We start from the raw sequence: 18,627 nt of genomic DNA on the forward strand, positions 1-18,627 counted from the left end.
GGCCAGGGTTGTCGTGTTTGGGACAAATGTTGCCTTACCTTTATGGGGTGTCCCTAGTCCCCAGGATCCTGGCATACCCCAACACATTATATTTTCTTGTGGGGCAAATAATTATGAGGAGCCCAACAGATAAAATGTCTCATGTGTTCCACATAGAATTCTTATTCTCTACGTTGAATAGGAGAGATGAGTTATTGACAGTTATGTTTCATCACGTCCTGGCGCTGGAAGCATTTTGAGCCGTGATGTGTGTAACAACACAGCCTGGTGCTGCCTTTAGGTTTGAATTCTGTGTGGGTTTGCTCTGTGTTATCCATTGTTGGAACCATTTATTTCATTTTATGCAGAGTTGCTTTTGAAATTCATAAACAGCTTGAGTAAGCCTTTGCAAAAGCCAGATGAAAATTAATTTTTGGCATGGATGGCATATCTAACGTGAATCTGTTCTCTGAAGACTTACCTGGAGATGGTGAGGCTGACCTTGAACTGAACTGACATGGAGTTGGTTGTGTTGTGGAAATTAACACCACGCTATAAGGCTTTGAACAACCGTGCAGCCCAGTGACTCACAAAGGATGGCCTTCTGATTTGTTCACTGTCCTGCTGGAGATGGAAATCCGGCATTCGTCACCTCTGTAACTGCAGGGGACTAACGTGTGGAATCCCAGGGACAGGAACACTCTGAGCCATTGCCTGAAAAGTGACCCTGGAGCTGCGCTTCCCAGGATGTTTATGGAGTGACCATGGAGCTGCGCCTCCCAGGATGTTCATGGAAGTTAGGGCTTCGGTCTTGGACAACACAGATAACATTTATCAGAATTACTGTTTCATCTGTTCTTGGAAAGTCAGCATTCAAATGAAAGTAGGAGAGAGAGATCTTAAAAAGATTGTATTTCAATTATTGGTTAATTCCTTTCTATAGACTGCCTAAGAAAAAAGGATAAATTAATAACTATTCACTGTGGTGTGACAGTACAAATTCCAGGCTGGGATTTTAAATCATCGTTTTGTTTCCCTTTTTCCCCCCAGTAGGGAATTCTGAATGTATAAAAAGTTGAGCAATACAGCAAATTATATCAGGAAGCAGATATGAGACAGTGCCTTCCATTTCAGTGTAGTAAAGGCATCATTTAAACTCGGAGTCTTTGAGGATTGGCAGCTTTCTAGGAAGAGACACTAGAAATGTGTGAATCAAATGGTATTTCTAGTTCTAGATCCCTGAGGAATCGCCACACTGACTTCCACAATGGTTGAACTAGTTTACAGTCCCACCAACAGTGTAAAAGTGTTCCTATTTCTCCACATCCTCTCCAGCACCTGTTGTTTCCTGACTTTTTAATGATTGCCATTCTAACTGGTGTGAGATGATATCTCATAGTGGTTTTGATTTGCATTTCTCTGATGGCCAGTGATGATGAGCATTTTTTCATGTGTTTTTTGGCTGCATAAATGTCTTCTTTTGAGAAGTGCCTGTTCATGTCCTTCGCCCACTTTTTGATGGGGTTGTTTGTGTTTTTCTTGTAAATTTGTTTGAGTTCACTGTAGATTCTGGATATTAGCCCTTTGTCAGATGAGTAGGTTGCAAAAATTTTCTCCCATGTTGTAGGTTGCCTGTTCACTCTGATGGTAGTTTCTTTTGCTGTGCAGAAGCTCTTTAGTTTAATTAGATCCCATTTGTCAATTTTGGCTTTTGTTGCCATTGCTTTTGGTGTTTTGGACATGAAGTCCTTGCCCACGCCTATGTCCTGAATGGTAATGCCTAGGTTTTCTAGAAATACCATTTGACCCAGCCATCCCATTACTGGGTATATACCCAAATGACTATAAATCATGCTGCTATAAAGACACATGCACACGTATGTTTATTGCGGCATTATTCACAATAGCAAAGACTTGGAACCAACCCAAATGTCCAACAATGATAGACTGGATTAAGAAAATGTGGCACATATACACCATGGAATACTATGCAGCCATAAAAAATGATGAGTTCATATCCTTTGTAGGGACATGGATGAAATTGGAAACCATCATTCTCAGTAAACTATCGCAAGAACAAAAAACCAAACACCGCATATTCTCACTCATAGGTGGGAATTGAACAATGAGATCACATGGACACAGGAAGGGGAATATCATACTCTGGGGACTGTGGTGGGGAGGGGGGAGGGGGGAGGGATAGCATTGGGAGATATACCTAATGCTAGATGACGAGTTAGTGGGTGCAGCGCACCAGCATGGCACATGTATACATATGTAACTAACCTGCACAATGTGCACATGTACCCTAAAACTTAAAGTATAATTAAAAAAAAAAAAAAAAAAAATGAATAGTCACATGGGTAGTAGCTGCCATCTTGGGCAACACAATTCTATACTATAACTATTGTATCTTATGCATGTATCCTCCCCACTATTTTGTGAAGAATTTAAACGTGCAGGCTTTCTTAAATGTATCTATTTTAAGTAAAGTATCTCACACTTGCCTATACTAAAAAAAGAAATGTGTGAATCACTGGTTGTTAGTAGGCAGGAACTTCTCATGGCCTAGAGCGTTTGCCTCCACTCCCAGTCTGCCTCTCACTTGGCCTGCAACCTCGATCAGAGTCATTCATTTCTGCAGACATCTGAGCGCCTCTCCTGTGAGATGGATCATGGGCTGGCTCAGCTGCTGGGGTTACTGTGGGGACTGAGGAAATGAGGCCTCTGAAGAGACGGAGGTGTGGAATCAGGAGCCTGCCTGACAGGACGGGCCCTCCCTCAGTGCAGTGTGACGTGGGCCTGCCGCATGCCTAGTCCTTAGACCATTGCCTGCACCTGTCAGAGCTCAGCCTGCCCAACAGGACAAGCCCTCCCTCAGTGCAGTGTGACGTGGGTCTGCCCCATGCTTAGTCCTTAGACCGCTGCCCGCACCCGTCAGAGCTCAGTCTGCCTGACAGGATGGGCCCTCCCTCAGTGCAGTGTGACGTGGGCCCGCCCCATGCCTAGTCCTCAGACCGCTGCCCGCACCCGCTAGAGCTCAGCCTGCCCGACAGGACGGGCCCTCCCTCAATGCCATGTGACGTGGGCCTGCCCCATGCCTAGTCCTTAGACCGCTGCCCGCACCCGTCAGAGCTCAGCAGGCCTTTGTGCTCTCCTGGTGCAGGAGGCGCCAGGAGTGGTGTCCTTCATGGTCTCTACACACTGGGCCCTCCTTGCACAGGTCAGAACCCCCTTGCTGCAGAACCTCCTTGCTAAGCAGGGCCCACCCCACAGCCTCTGATTGGTTGGGCCCGAGAATGAGCATTTTCAGGAAGTTCCCTGCCACTGCTGATGCTGCTGGTCTGAGAACATGCCTGAAAATCTCTAGTACTTAGAGGAGTGAGGTGGAAGTGATGTTGTCAACAGGAAATCTGTGGACACAGGTGTGGATGGGAACCAGTAGACTGGGGTGGGTCAGCACTCATAATGTGGCTGTGCTGAGCAGGAAGCACAGGGTGTGGAGCTGTGAGCCACAAACAGGCCAGCACAAACGGGGTCCTGCTGGATGCTCCAGGCAGGAGATTCCTGGGAGCACAGGCCAGGTGGCCTTTGGGTAACTCTGATGGGGCAGAGTTTAGAGTCAGAGTCTCCTGCAGTGCTGAAAAAAGGCCAGGAAGAAGTGTTGAGGCCTGGATGAGGCCAGTGGTTGTGGAGGGAGGGCTCGTTGTGACCTGCGGTGCAGGAGGAGTCACCCAGAGCTGGGGCAGCTCCGTGTGGGGTGGAGGGCGCAGCCAGCCTTGGTGCACTGGGTCTGGACATTTGCACACCAGCCCTCGGTGGGTCCTGAGCCTGCGAGAGGATGAGCTCAGCAGCTGCCCCGACATTGCCTTGAGGTGGAACCTGGGGAGGACGGAGGTGGTGGGTGGCAGCCCCCCCAGGAGCTGGCTGTCACCCTAAGTCAGGGAGGTTCTCGGTGTGGGCATGGAGAGCCCACGTCATCCCTCCTGGAGGGACTCAGTGACACTTTGACATGATTTTGACTCATGTTTGAAAAACAACTCTGAACTCTTGTCCAGTGTTTACTTTAAACATACTATCTCACCACAGAGAGCTCAGCTAAGTGTGTTTCAGCACTGTTATTTCCTGAGAGAGGCTGCAGAGATCTTTAGCAGCTTGGTGGCTACAGCTGAGAGCCCCTGCTCATCGTCCCCACACCATCTTCGCACTGGTCCTGCATCACCCACATCCCGGTGTGGGTGGGTGATGGTTGGGGAGGCCGGTGGCTCAGGATGCTGCTGCCCTTCCTGCTGCCTGCCTCGGGTCCTCTGTTTGTGATCTCCAGGTCCTAAGTCCAGCTTGGTGTCGCTGGAGACCACCCTCATGTACCCAGAGTTCCCATCAAATGAGCCTCAGTGCTGGGAACCCTGGGAAGTTTAAAGACAGTGGGTCTCATTGTGAGCCCTACTGACACCAGGCCCTCGGCTATTCCTGGATTACTGAGCAGCTCTGTAATCAGCTGCTCGCCCCCTCTGCCCGTCCCTCTGCCCGTGCCCCCTCAGCTCATACCCTCTGCCTGTCCCCTCTGCCCATCCCTCTGCCCGTGTCCCCTCAGCTCATGCCCTCTGCCTGTCCCCTCTGCCTGTCCCTCTGCCTGTGCCCCCTCAGCTCGTGCCCTCTGCCCGTCCCCTCTGCCCATCCCTCTGCCTGTCCCTCTGCCCATGCCCCCTCAGCTCATGCCCTCTGCCTGTCCCCTCTGCTCGTCCCTCTGCCTATGCTCCCTTAGCTCGTGCCCTCTGCCCATCCCCTCTGCCTGTGTCCTCTGCCCGTGCTCCCTCTGCCCATCCCTCTGCTTGTGCCCTCTCCCTGTGCCCCTTCAGCTCGTGCCCTCTGCCCGTCTCCTCTGTCCATCCCTCTGCCCATGCCCTCTGCCTATGCCCCCTCATCTTGTGCCCTCTGCCCGTCTCTTCTGTCCATCCCTCTGCCCATGCCCTCTGCCTGTGCCTCCCTGCCTGTGTCCTCTGCCCGTGCCCCCTCAGCTTGTGCCCTCTGCCCGTCCCTCTGCCAGTCCCCTCTGCCTGTGCCAGTTCAGCTTGGACCACGTTGGGCATGGGCGCCTGCTTTCTGCCCAGGTGACTGGGCCCTGCTTGGTTCTCCACCCTCCCCTGTCCTTTGTCTGCCTTACGTTCCCTGCTCTGGCCACGCTGGTTCCCTTACCTTCTGGGAGCATGTGGCCCCTCCTGGCCCAGGCTGGTCCTGCTTCCCACTCTGGAATGTTCTCTGGAGTTCTTCCCCTGGGTGGCTTCTTCCCGCTTCCCTGCTTGGGATCACCCATTCTCGTCTGAGGTCAGCTCTACCCCTGCCTGTCTCCCTGTTTGCTTGCAGGCCACTGTCCCTGGCACTTGGGAGTCAGGAGGAGCGGGGCCAAGGTCTCACGCTCCAGGAGCTACCAGGCAGCTGCCGCAGGGACTCAGGTACTCAGGTGCTCTTCTAGCGCCTCAGCGGCTTTCACTCCATTCGTGCTCCTTTACCTGGGGCTCTGTACCAGTGCTGCCAGGAGGCCTGGCTGGCCCGGGCTGGGAGCCCACATTGAGCAGCATCTGTGTGGGATCGAGGCTGATTCCTGCGGCCCCGGTTCACATTGGATGGCATCTGAGGGTGTCACCCTGGCCTGAGCCCAGCCCAGGTGTGGGAGTCTGGGAGACCTTGCAGTGGGACAGTTCCCATTTGCCAGCATGGGCCTCCGCAGCCTCTGCTTCCCAGCCACCAGGGGCCACAAGCAAATCTCTGCCCCTTGCCCAGGCCCCAAGGCAGAACATTTTAAAAAATCCTCCCTTCACAAGTACAGACACAGGGAAGGATTCAGCCCCTTAGGTTTAATCTGACCTGGAAATCTGTGGCATGGTTTAAGGTCAGCACAAGTGGGGAGCTGTGTCTGGGGCCTCCCGTCCATGCGGGAGAAGCATGCGGTGCTGGGAAATGCGTGGTGCAGGTGCCAATGCTCCAGAGCCGCCTTGGCCACTGTCCTCCCACATCTTGGGTTTCCCCTGCAGATTCCCATTTAGATCTTCAGTCCCATGGAGTCCATGACCATCTCTAGCCATGGTGTGACCAGCATGTGGCTTCAGATCTTGGAGACTGGACCACTCCTGCCTTGGCTCACACGTCCCCTCTGTTTCCCCTTCCCCTCCCCATGGCTTCCTTACTGGACTGCTGCTGACCAGGGCCTGTGCTGCTGTGTTCGATGACATTGACCTGTGACTCTGAGCAAGAGCTTAGATGCAGAGGTTTAGACCCAACGCCAGGCACTTGGGTGTCCCATAAGGATTCGTAGATAAATCATAAAATCCCCGGAAGTTGGAGTCTCTTAGCTTTGCAGCTGTGGCCTTTAGACAGCCCTTGCCATGAGACTCCATCCATTAGTCTTGAGGTCACGTGTTTCCATTTTGCTCCTCATATACAGGTGGAATGTAATAGTGGCTGACTGACAGATGTTCTGAAAAAATGCACGTCTGAGCGTATGTTCCTAGCAGCATCCCTGTACTTCTGAACCACCTCTGAGCATCGATGCTTCTTAATCATCTCTGTCCTGAATTTCAAAAATTAGAGCTGTTTTCTATCCTTAGCTACAGCCAAGAGCCCAGCCACACTGCCCTGCCCCTGTGACAATGTGTGTTTGAAGACAGGGTGACCAGCCCTGCCCTGATATTTCATGGAAATCTTGTATTTCAGGGAATGGGAGAGGCTGCCTGTGGAGGGAGCTGTGCACAGTAGGAGCACACGGCAGCCACAGGCTTCTCGGCTGTGCTCCAGGCTTACTGGCCCACGCTCCAAGCTTCCTGGCCCGGCAGGCAGGGCTGGCTGCCCTTGTAGGAGCCGGAAAGTCAATATTGGGATATTTCAGAATAAAGCTCACAGACGTTCTGAGGCAGCGATGCCCAGGGTGGTATGACTGTAGCCGGCCCTGGGCCTCGGAGACTCTGGCAGAGCGTGGCGTCCCTCCTAGGTCCCAGCCCCTCATGGGAGGTATTCAGGTTTCTACCTTTCCACAGGGGAGGACGTGCTGGGGGAGGGGAGACTCTCGCAGCCTCCCTTTGGTTCAACTTCAGGGTCAGAAGAGATTGTTTGGGAAGCTGCTGAGCTTCCAAGCAGGAGTGTGAGTTTTCCTGTTTATGATCATGTGTGGAGCTTTCTTCCGTCACATGGGGAGGCTTTGAAAAGGCAGCCTTTCACATACTGTACTTGGTCAACCTGAGGACAACCCGGAGACGCCGTTACACAGAGAAGGGGTCCATGGTTCAGAGAAGACTAGTGACTTGTGAAGGGTCAGCTAGGAAGCTGAGAGGCCACACTTGGGTGGGAGGGAGGCAGAGAGGTGTGGAGGGGCTGGCGGGCATCATTGCCTGGGCAGGCAGGTGGGAAGTCCCACTCCATCATCACAGGAGTGTGCTTTGCAGGCAACCTCAGGCCACTCCAGGTGTCTGGCCACCCTGTCTCCTCCGTGTGGAGCATGGGCCTGTCCACGGGTCCTTGCTGTGGCCTCACTGACAGCGGAGAACATGGTGCATTCCCACACCTGAATGTGCTGCTCTGGGCGGCTGCATTGTAACTGCCCTGAGAATGCTGGCCTCCAGGGCATGCTGTGACTTACGCTGTGCAGAGGCAAGGACTGGCATTGTGTGCATGGGGGCGATGCCAAGCCGGCTGCTGATGCTAGAGCCCCTCACCTCTGCGTCTTTCTTGGTGGGAGTGGCTGGCCAGTGGGACAGCATGGCTGGCAGTGAGGTGTGAGGGGCTCCAGGGAGGGTTCCGCTCTGCCGATGGCTGGGGCAGGTACCAACTGTGTGCAAGGATATCGGTATTGCTGGGGTCCCAGGTCCAGGATGAGCAGAGTGTGTGACCGTGTTGGCGCTCAGGTCCCAAGGCCCTGCAGCCCCACAGGCACCTGGCCGCTTCTGGGGGTGGTGGGATCGTTTCTGTTCCACATCAGTTCTTTCTTAGGCAGCAGTCGGAGGCTCCAGCGCTCTTGGTGACTGCATCACAAGTTAGGAGGGATTTGCCCAGCCCTGTGTGGAGCACCTTTCCCGGGTGTGTCTGAGCAGAGTGCTCTGCTGTCCTGAATGTGAGCTTATTTGAGCCTTGGCCATCTGAGGACCTGTCTTCTGTTTTTCAGAGGATTACCCCAATGGCACCTGGCTGGGCGAAGAGAACAACCCAGAGATGCAGGTGCGCTGCGCCATCATCCCCTCCGACATGCTGCACATCAGCACCAACTGCCGCACGGCCGAGAAGATGGCGCTCACGCTGCTGGACTACCTCTTCCACCGCGAGGTGCAGGCCGTGTCCAACCTCCTGGGGCAGGGCAAGCACGGGAACAAGCAGCTGGACCTGCTCACCATCTATGGCACCCAGTGTAAGTCGGGCCCCATCTTGGGGGACTGGGGTGTGCGGGGAGCTGGGTCAGGACCCACATTTCAATGCTGAGGGTGCTGGCATCAGTAGCACTGGCAGGGGGCTGCGTTTCTCCAGGCAGTTTGAAATCTCAGCCCAAGGATCAGTGCTCGAGGGGATGGATGCCCGGTTGACCCTGATGTGCTCATTACTCACGGCATGCCTGTACCAAAATACCTCATATACCCCATCATATATATACCTACTGTGTACCCTTAGAAGGTAAAAAACTCCTCGCCTCCTGTCTGTAGGCCACTCTTGAGGAAGAGAGAGGAGGAGGAGAGCCAGGGCCTTCCCTGCTGTCCTGGCCACGCTGACCCAGGCCCCCCTGAGCCCCTCCTAAGCGGGTGGAGTGCCACCTGCCTCCTTCCTTCTGAGAGGGCTGGGCCTCAGCAGCCATGCCAGGGCCTCAGCGCTGACCTGGCTGTGATGGGAGCCAGGAGAGCTCCAAAGCCTGATTTTCGTGCCCAGCCCGGCCTGTGATGTTTCCCTCTCCTCTGAAGAGCGGGACTTGCTCCAGGTGGCGATTGCGGTACTGCCCTTCAATGGCGTTTGATGGGCGCTCAGGTCCTCTTTGCCAGCGTCCACGATCCATTTGCTCCACAGAGCCCGTCTGCTTCAGAAGCTGTCCTCCTGGCTTCTAACAAAGATGTAAAGTGAAGCAGCAGCAAACGCAAGAGACACGAGGCCCCTGGTGGGAGGGTGTGGGAAGGTACAGCAGCCTCCGGCAATCTGGGCTCTGGAGAGTTGCCTCAGGGGATCGTGAAATGGAAATCTGATCTTGAAACAGGGCGAGCGAGGTGGAGCACTCAGCGTCCGGGATCTCAGCGTGCAGGGGCGTCTGGGATCTCAGCGTGCGGGGGGCCTCCGGGATCTCAGCGTGCGGGGGGCGTCCAGGATCTCAGTGTGTGGGGGCCGCTGTTCCAGCAGGAAAGAGCCTTGCTCCTCTGGGAAGCACGGTGTGGCCCGTGAGCCTCTGTCAGGAGCAGTGGGGGAGTGGAAGGGCTCGGCTGTTCCGTAGCTGCTGTGAAAATGGGGTCTGAGTAAGACTGGGGTGTCATGCTGACTGCAGGTTTTTCTGGAAGCTGCTGAGAGGTGGGTCCAGGTCCCACCCACATGTGTGTGAACAGGTCATGGCATCTTCCCATGTGCCATGTCTTGTTCCAGGCGTGCGCCCCAGCTGTCAGACACTGGCGGGCACCCATCCTGGACCCTGAGGGTAGTCTCAGATAACTGCCTGGGAGACCACACGTGGGGCCTCCTCACAGCTTCTCAGCGGTGGAGTAAAGCAGGTCACGAGGATCAGAGGGTCATGGGGCAGGGGTCACCCGCAGCCTTCTTCTGAAGGGCCACATGGCAGATGTTTCAGGCTTTGCAGGCCCTGGGGTCTCTCTTCAACTGCTCAGCTCTGAAAGCAGCCACAGACCAGGTGTCACAGGAGTGTCAGGCTGGGCTACAGGTTGGAGGCACAGCCTGGACAGAGAGGAGCAGGTGCTCTTTGGAGAGGATGGTGGCATGTGGGATGAGCGTGCTGTGCTGTGTGGGGCAGTGGCATTCGGGGCTGGGCCCTGTTCCCATGTGAGGAGTCCCTGCTCCTCCAGGGAGATGACAGGGGCCTTGGATGTGAAGCTGGAGGCCGGCTAGCTCTGCTTTGGAGACGGTGCCTTGGTATGTCAGGCTAAGGATTCGGGCTTTCAGGGCATTGGCTGCGATTGGTCTTTTTATTAATCGAGCACAGGGAATGTTCCAGTGAGGTGACAGGGGCATGGCAGGGCGATAGAGCAGAGCCCATGGCGGTGGGGTGGCTGTGTCTGTATTCAGGGAGTCCGTGTGGGGTGGTGGAAGGCACTGCGTAGGGCAGAATGGGGCAGGCCCCGATTCCCTGCATGTTGTGGCTATGAGTTGACCTTCCCTGCTGAGCTTCTCCTTGCTTGGGAAGTGCTGCCAACCTCGATGGGGGTCTGGAGGCCGGAGAGGGGAGTGGGAGCCTGGCATGGGCCACCACCCTCTCCCCTGGGCCCGCTGGCTTCAGGGCCATCCTCCAGACAGCTGAAGTCATTGGCTCTGTTCACCAGGCTGCTGGACCTCATGGCTTGGGGCCCACTGGCCCTGCCTCCCCAGGCTCTGAGCTGGGCTCTGGAGCACGGTCCCCTGGCAGGGGCGTCCGCTAGCACCATCATTCTGCTGGAAGTTCCTCCGGGGCGGAGGTCCTGGGCTTGCTCACAGCGCCCGGCCCCTTGGAGATGCCCAGTGAATTCTGGTCTCTAGAGCCGAGCTTTGGGAAGGTCATGGTGTGGCTGACCTTCAGGGTGACTTTGCATGAGGAAGGCTGGCCTGTCCACCGGGCCGTGTGTAGGGGCCTGGAGCAACTGCTGGGTATGGACCAGGGCTGGGCCTTCTCCCCCGACCTCAGGCCAGGCATGCCTGTGTGGCTTGTGCTTAGATGGAATTGCTGAAATGTTAAAAGCATGGCTTTACCTTTTCTCCCTGTGGCCCAGTTTCATTCTTATTGCTGATCGTTGCCCAAAAAACCAAAACAAATCAAATAAATACATGGACCAAACCTCCCAGGCCCCAGCTTGAACAGCGGCAGGAATGGAATTGGCCGCATCACCGCATCTTACTCTCTGCTGTTGCTTCAGAGCCCGCAGTGATGCCTGTAGCCTCAGCAGTCAGAGGTCTGCGGCTGTCCTCACTCAACCCAGGCAGCTCACGAGGGAGAAGATTTTGATTTAAGTTTCTCCTTATTTGTCAGCAGAAAGATTTTCTTTCTTTTTCTGGAGAAAAAAGTCTACATTTTGAAACACACAGTAGGTAAAGTCTCTAAGTACCACCTTCTCAAAATGAGGAAATGAGGTTATTGAAAGAGGGAGAGAGAGAAATTTGCTTTTTGGGGTGTTGGCTTTCTTAGGGTTCCCAAGGATTGGTGGACCCCCCGAATTTGGGCAGCTAACCAAATTTGTGTGTTTTATGCAAAAGTAGCATATTATTGCAACTTGGAAAACCTTGGAGCATTTTCCTAAGGAATGTGCTCTCAGGACAGCAGCATTTGCCTGTTTTCTCTATGAAGAGAAATTGGTTTAGTTCTTAGGATTTCTATCCATGGCTCGCTCACGCCTCTGCTTGGACTGTGCATCCAAGCCGGTGACCCCAGATCTGAGGGCTTTTCTAAAGAATGCTGTCTAAGGCCATGCCACCCTGAACACACCCGATCTCATCTGATCTAAAGAATGCTGCTGTGGATGGCCGATCCCCATGAGACCTCCTAGCAGTTACAGAAAGACTGGATTCATTTGCACAAAGTAAAAAGTTATGCTTTCAGAGTTGCCCTGTCAGATGATTGTAGTTCCTTTCACATCATTCACTCCAAGCGCAGGTGGTGTTTCCTAGCGGGAAGCAGCGGGGGCCACTTCACCCACACCTGTCCCTGTGAGTGCAGGTGTGCTACCTGGCCCCATTGTGTCTTTCAGGGTGCCTCAGGTTCCTGTGGCCACTGGGACAAAGCTCACAGCCTGGCTGGCTTAGAACACAGGCTTGTGTTCTCGTGCAGGTTTGGAGGCCAGATGCCTGGGATGAAGGTGTGGGCAGGGCCACGCTGCCTGAGAAGGCCCTTTCCTTCTCCCAGCTTCTGGTGGTGGCCGCATCCCTCCAGTCTCTGCCCGCGTCCCCCATGGCTGTCTTCCCCCCGTGTCTCCCTCTGTGTCCCTCTCCTTACAACGACAGTCACTGGATTTGGAGCTCCCTCTCCTGCAGGATGACCTCATTACAACCTAAAGAATCACATCTGCAGAGACCCTAGTTCCCAGTCAGGTCACATTCTGGGGTCCTGGGCCAGGACATGAGTTTTGTGGGGACACTGTTCAGCCCAGTACACAGGACACGGGTGGTCAAGTGCTGTCTCTTCTCCAAGTTCTCTGTGAGGTGAAATGGTGAGGCTGACCTATATGTGTCCTTAAGGCAGAATGTGGACTCCACGCAGGGGTGGGTGTCTGTCTGTGTGTCTTGGGACATTGAGCGCCTCACGGTGACTGAGAGCTGGGAGGAAGGTGTGGTCAGTGTGGGCTCCAGGCAGAAAAGTGAGCAGAGCCTCCTTCTCAGCAGGTCACCCAGATGCTGTGACCTGGAGGTAGTCCTGCAGGTGGCTGTGAGGGGCTCTCTTGCTAACAGACTGAGGACAGGTGTCTCTCCATCATTTTTTCTCATAAAGGAATGAGTCAGCAGGCTTGAAGAAGGTGGCTGGCTTGGCCTGGAGGCTGCACATGTGAGGTGCACGGGGTGTGGGCTGTGCATGCTTCCCCCGGGAGGGAGCATGTCAGCTGGCTTCCATCGGGCAGAGGCTTCGAGATGCCTTTTGTTTTCCTAGGCAGCGCTGTCACGTCGAGTCTGTAATTTGAAGAAATCAGTTGTTGGCACTCGGTTTTGTGCTGCCTTCCCTTGCACATGAGAGTGCATTAGCAGGTGGTACTCTTCATTCCTTTGTGACTGATAAAGCCACATGCCACCCACCAAGGCACAAGATGACAAGCCCTCCTGGCTCTCTTGTCTCGCTTCCCACAGTGCCTCTCATGGCCCCACAGATGGAGAGCTGGGAATCGGCTTGTGATTTGAACCACCAGAGTCAGTAACGGGGGTTCTGGAAAGTGGGAAGGCAACTAACGGTGTAATGGAGACTCTTTAGCTCTTTGGGGACTGCAGGACAGCTCGCCAGGAAAATAGAGGCATGCACGGTGGCAGGGATGCTGCCTGGCTGAGCCTGGAAGGCAAGCCCGTCCTGGCCTTGAGGGGCCTCGGTGGGCATAGTGTAGGGATATGGCTGGGGAAAGCAGGGACTGAGGCCAGACAGGGTGTTCTCCTCCCAGGTGACGCCACGCTGTGGGGATCCCATGAGCCTCAGTAGCCGGATGCCGAGCACTTCTGTTCCCCTTGTGTCCTGGGCACTGCTCAGGGGGAGACTTCTGCCTCGATCGAAGTCCGACTAGGCCTCCCAGAGCAGGGGCTGCGGGTGCCTTGGGCTGAGGGAGCTCAGGACAGCAGAGGCACGTGTGCGGGGCTGTGCGTGTTCTTCCCGTCTCTCTGAGCACCTCTCATGGGTTCCTAGGATCCAGTGAGGGCCGCTGCTTCTCCACCTGGTGGGCCCAGGAAGCTTGCACTTTAAGGCCGGTGTTCACTCCTAACTAGTAATTGGACTTGGACACATCACTTCTCCTTTTTCTGGCTTTTGCCTCAAAACCAAAGTGATGAGAGTAGTGACATTCCTACTTCATGAGGCTTTTTAAAAAAAGTCTGTCAAATAACATGAGATCAAATGCTTAAAGTGGAAAATGGCAGTTAAATTCAAGGTGATCTTTTGATCCCATCATGATAGGATTTTTCCCACTCCCTGTTAAGTGCAGCTGCTCAGTGCTGTCAGAAACGGTAAAGGAATCCGAGCCCCGAGGGCTGCCCAGAAGTGGGCGCTTGCCCCAGCTGCTGTCCAGTAGCATCTGCGGGCAGCACCTGCACCCATCTGTGCATTTTCAGATCCTCGCCCTCCTCACCCACCGCGCTCTGCGGGCAGCACTTGGGCGGCTGGTCCGTTCTCTGGATCTCCTTGGTGGCCGGCAGGGGGCATTCGCCCAGGCTGGGGCCTGGAGCGCAGACGGAAGGAATTAGATAATTTGATGTCTGAGGACAGTGGAAACTCGGTGGCGGGTAACCAGATGAATATATATTTTTTATTTAATAAGTATGAGTCAGGGTTTGAACTGGCAACTTGATTTTTACAAAGTTGAATTTAAATGTGAATGTTTTCACTCATTTCTCTTACCTGTACACCTGGGTGTTTTAGATTTATCTTCTTTCCTGTTACTAACCCGTTTTTAAATTTTGTGTGGACTCATTCATCCTTCAAAGTCTATGGAATTTTTCTCCTGGAGTGTGAAGGTGGGAGGGTCACAGGAGGGTGGCTCTGAGGATGTTTCTTTTTATCGACTCGTGCTCCAAAGACGTTTTCCTGCTGGTGGGATGGCTGTTTCTTTCTTGCCTCCCGGTGGCAGCAGCTGGGCTGCTTTGTACCTAAAATCAGTAGTTGGGCTCTCATGAAACTATTGAAGTGCAGTTTGAAAGCTGGGTTTTCCGGTAACTATGGTGCAACCTCTGGCAGCAGCTGGGCTCTCCTGTAAGGATTTCCTTGTGATTTTAATGGTTAGGTTCCCCCATGACCACAGCCAGCGGCTGGGTTCCTCTGTGAGTCACTAAAGTTGCTCAGCCTGGGGCTTCCTGAGGCGCCCCAGTCACCCAGCCAAGATCTGAGGGTGACTTGGAGTATTTTAGAGATGACCCGAGAATTGGAAGCCAAAGAGCGGCTGCTTCCTGTATGGCTTCTTTATGCATGAGGATGAAAATGTGCTGCCGAAATGACTTTAGGGTGTTCTTCCCTCTCATCCTACAAATCCCACTGTCCTGGCTGGTTTCTTTTTGTCTGTAGCACAGACAGGTTGGTTGTGATTATACAGAGAGTCAAAATGTGTCTCAAGTATCTACTGATAAAAAAGTCAAGAGGCATGTTTCCAACACCCGAGGGACTTTTGATACCTAATAGAGTACTTTAAAAAACCCAAACACTTCTTTCTCTGTTTTAATTATTTCCACCATTTTAGTCTCAATGGGAACAGATTTTTAGGGTTTGGGCAGTAGAGTCCAAACTTGAGGCTCTTGGTAGTCGAAACAGGACGCTTTTCAGCTTAATCTTTTTATTACTACAATTTTGGATTCCATCCTGTATTTTCCTGTAAATTAGTGAAGTTGCATGAGCCAGCTAGAGAGGCCACTGCATTGAAGAGCCCTTCCCATCATGCCCACATTCGTCATCGCTACAGGGATGGGGTCCTGTGGCCTAGTGGGAAGTGGCCAGGCATGCAGTAGGGCGCTGGCTCCATCCTGTCACCTGCTCCGCCGTGGCCTTCGGATCCTCAGTTTTCTCCTTGTTGAATACAGGGCATCTCTGGATGCTGCTCAGGGCATGCTGAGAGCTCTCCATAGTGCAGGTGGTAGAGAACTGGGGGTCCCAGGACAGTTCTCTGCGTGTGCACGGTGAGCCCCAGGAAGACAATGCACCTGGCTTTGGCCCCACAGTGAGAGTAGGTTGTGCCCACTCAGCTTGTGGTATAGGGACTCCAGGGATGAGGACACAGGCCCTGTCCATAAGGAGTTTGTGCTCTAGTTGAGAAAGCATGATGGAGAGGCATCGGGAATGACATAAGCAAGCCCCGGACCTGAGCAGCGATGGAAGGGTGTCTTGCAGTCCGTTGTAATCACTATTTACACAGGAGCAGCCACTGTGCACCAGAATGTTCTGGGTGCCTGACCCCCATGGGTGGACACAACAAAGGCCCATGTTTATGAGGGGGACAGTAACAATACATACATGAATTCTGCAAACTGTGTTTGCGAGGGGAACAGAATAACAATACATAACGTGAATTCTCCAAACTGTGTTTGTGAGGGGGACAGAGTAACAATACATACTTGAATTCTGCAAACTGTGTTTGCCAGGGGAACAGAATAACAATACACACGTGAATTCTCCAAACTGTGTTTGTGAGGGGAACAGTAACAATACACACCTGAATTCTCGAAACTGTGTTTGTAAGGGGGACAGAGTAACAATACACACATGAATTCTCCAAATGCCAGAAGGTGGTCAGTGCTCTGACAAAACAAGTGGGAGGAGGGTGGGAGCCCAGGAGGGCGGGAGGGGCAGGTGGTTATCCAGGGGGATGGTGAAGCCAAGACATGAAGGAAGGGAAGGCGGTGGCCGAGCAGGTCTGAGTAGGCGGAGGACCAGCGAGTTCTGATCCAATTGTTGAGGTCCCTGATCTCACCCTCTGGGCATTCAGGACCTTAGGTGCTGCTGCAAGTTCAGGGCAGAGGGAAGTTGGAGCGTGGAAGGTCTGGGAATCTTGTGAGAGCCCCAAGTGTGCACCTGGTGTGGGCCGACCAAGTCAGAGGGATCAAGAACTTAAGTAAATGGAAAGAGTGTGTCATGACACCTTAGTGAGAATTTATATCTCGTGGGGAGCCCCGCCTGTGGGCCAGCTAAGCACCTTCTGTGCAGTGGGCCTTTCCAGACCCTTGCAGGAAGATGGGGCCGGCCTGGTGGGCTGGCGTGCCTGGGTGAGGCCTCTTCAGCGGGCCCTGGCCCTGCAGCCAGGCAGCTCCTGGTGGCTGTCCCGAACAGGCCTCACCCCTTCTCCTTGGATGTGTCCTTCCAGGTCACCTTTTCTATAAATTTGGCATCACAGAATCTGACTGGTACCGAATCAAGCAGAGCATCGACTCCAAGTGCCGCACGGCGTGGCGGCGCAAGCAGTAGGGCCAGAGCCTGGCGGTCAAGAGCTTCTTGCGGAGAATGCCCAACTCATCCTCCTACTGCCCCTCAGGTAGGCCTCGTGCTGCAGGAGAGGCCGCCCTCCCCCGCTCGGGGCAGCTGGCCTGGTGGCACCCTCAGGGGCAGCCAGAGCGTGGCCGGCGGCTCCACCAATGGCCAGGAGCCGAGGCCAGAGGCTTGTGAGGTGCACACGGAGCAGTGGAGCTGCAGGACCTGTGCCTGGCCCTGTGCGCCCTTCACACAGACAGCCTCGGGCCTGCTCCAGGCTCCTCCGTGAGGGACAGAGGGCCTGTTGGGCCTCCTGGAAGTCCTCTGGATGGGGGCAAGGAGGCTGAGGCCTTTGTGTGGGGCTGCTGGCCATTGTATTGTCACGATTTGCCTGGTGACTCTGGGTGAGGAAGTGGGGTGGATTCTGAATTGTGCTTTATTTTTACTTTGAGTTCATGGCCTTAGTTGGATTTATCCACAAGATAATGGAAACAGTTCTCTTTGAGTTGCCTCTCAGGCATTGCTGGGGGGATTGTTCTCCTTGGAGAATTTTCACTAGGAATGACAATGTGACTTGATACTGCCTTTTACCCAAGACATCTCAAAATATTTTAATACGTATTTGAATGAAAACTATTCTCTTAAAGCTCCCCACCGTAGCTGCATTGGCAGCGACTCTTGGAACTTGAGCTCTGACTGGGGCTGGGGTCAGGATGGGAGGGCAGCTGTGGGCAGGGCCAGCTCTCCTATTCATGGAGTCTCCGTCGGCCGGAACCCTTTGTTCTGGAAGTCGTGGGAGTTACAGACCAGATCTTTGTCGGCCGGAACCCTTTGTTCTGGAAGTCCTGGGAGTTACAGACCAGATCACCTGGAGTTCTCCGGGGGCCTTGTTCTTTCTGAACCAGACTTCAGGAAGTGGTTTTCCTGGGCTATTTTGGTAGTTATCAGATACTCGGCCTCAGCTGCTGCCCAGGGGCTTGAGGATGGGAGGTGGCTGCCTGTAGTGGGCCACACAAGTTGTGTCCCTAAAGCAGCGCTTTATTGAGTGACCTGTGTCGAAGAAGCTCTTCTATTCTAGGCCTTTCTACTACAATGAGGAATTCTGCCTTGGGACTTGAGAGAGGTAGCAGTCCTAGGGTGTGGGTTAGGGGCATTCACTGAAATACCATGTAGCAGCGTAACCTGTGGCTATTGAAATGTGGCTGTAGGAATATTGCTCATGACTTGACTTCTGCTCTTGAATATTCATAGCTGGGCAGCAGAGAGCGATGTGAGGACTATACTTATGGCATGTTACCATTTTTATTGCAAATATATAGGTATATGTGGAAGTTGATTAAAAATTTATGTGTGATCATTTTTACAGTGCCTATCTCTAGGTAGTAGGATAATTTTTATTTTTTCCCTTGTCTTTTATTGTAGTTTCTCAGTTATTTCCAATAAGCACTGCATTAGTTTTATAGTTGTAAAAAATGTTGTTTAAAAGTCAGGGAGCCCAGGCGTGGTGGCTCATGCCTGTAGTCCCAGCACTTTGGGAGGCTGAGGCAAACTGATCACCTGAGGTCAGCAGTTCGAGATCAGCCTGGACAACATGGTGAAATCCCGTCTCTACTAAAAATACAAAAATTAGCCAGGTGTGGTGGCACATGCCTCTAATCCCAGCTACTTGGGAGGCTGAGGCAGGAGAATTGGTTGAATCCAGGAGGTAGAGGTTGCAGTGAGCTGAGATTATGCCACCGCACTGTAGCCTGGGTGACAGAGCGAGACTATATCTCAAAAAAAAAAAAAAAAAGCCGGGTGCTGTGGCTCACATGTGTAATCCCAGCACTTTGGGAGGCCAAGGTGGGCAGATCAAGAGGTCA

General features: G+C 53.5%; 1 protein-coding gene across 1 annotated transcript in view; it reads left to right on the plus strand.

Annotated features, from left to right (window-relative positions):
• LOC117978926 (protein BANP) overlaps positions 1-18,627 on the plus strand; it is a 68,695-nt gene that overhangs the window by 29,417 nt on the left and 20,651 nt on the right. Inside the window, 2 exon segments of the mRNA XM_055099290.2 lie at positions 8,132-8,371; positions 16,662-16,829. Coding sequence (XP_054955265.2) covers positions 8,132-8,371; positions 16,662-16,829 — 408 coding nt within the window.

Source organism: Pan paniscus, chromosome 18 (assembly GCF_029289425.2).
Source record: "Pan paniscus chromosome 18, NHGRI_mPanPan1-v2.0_pri, whole genome shotgun sequence".
NCBI lineage: Eukaryota > Metazoa > Chordata > Mammalia > Primates > Hominidae > Pan > Pan paniscus.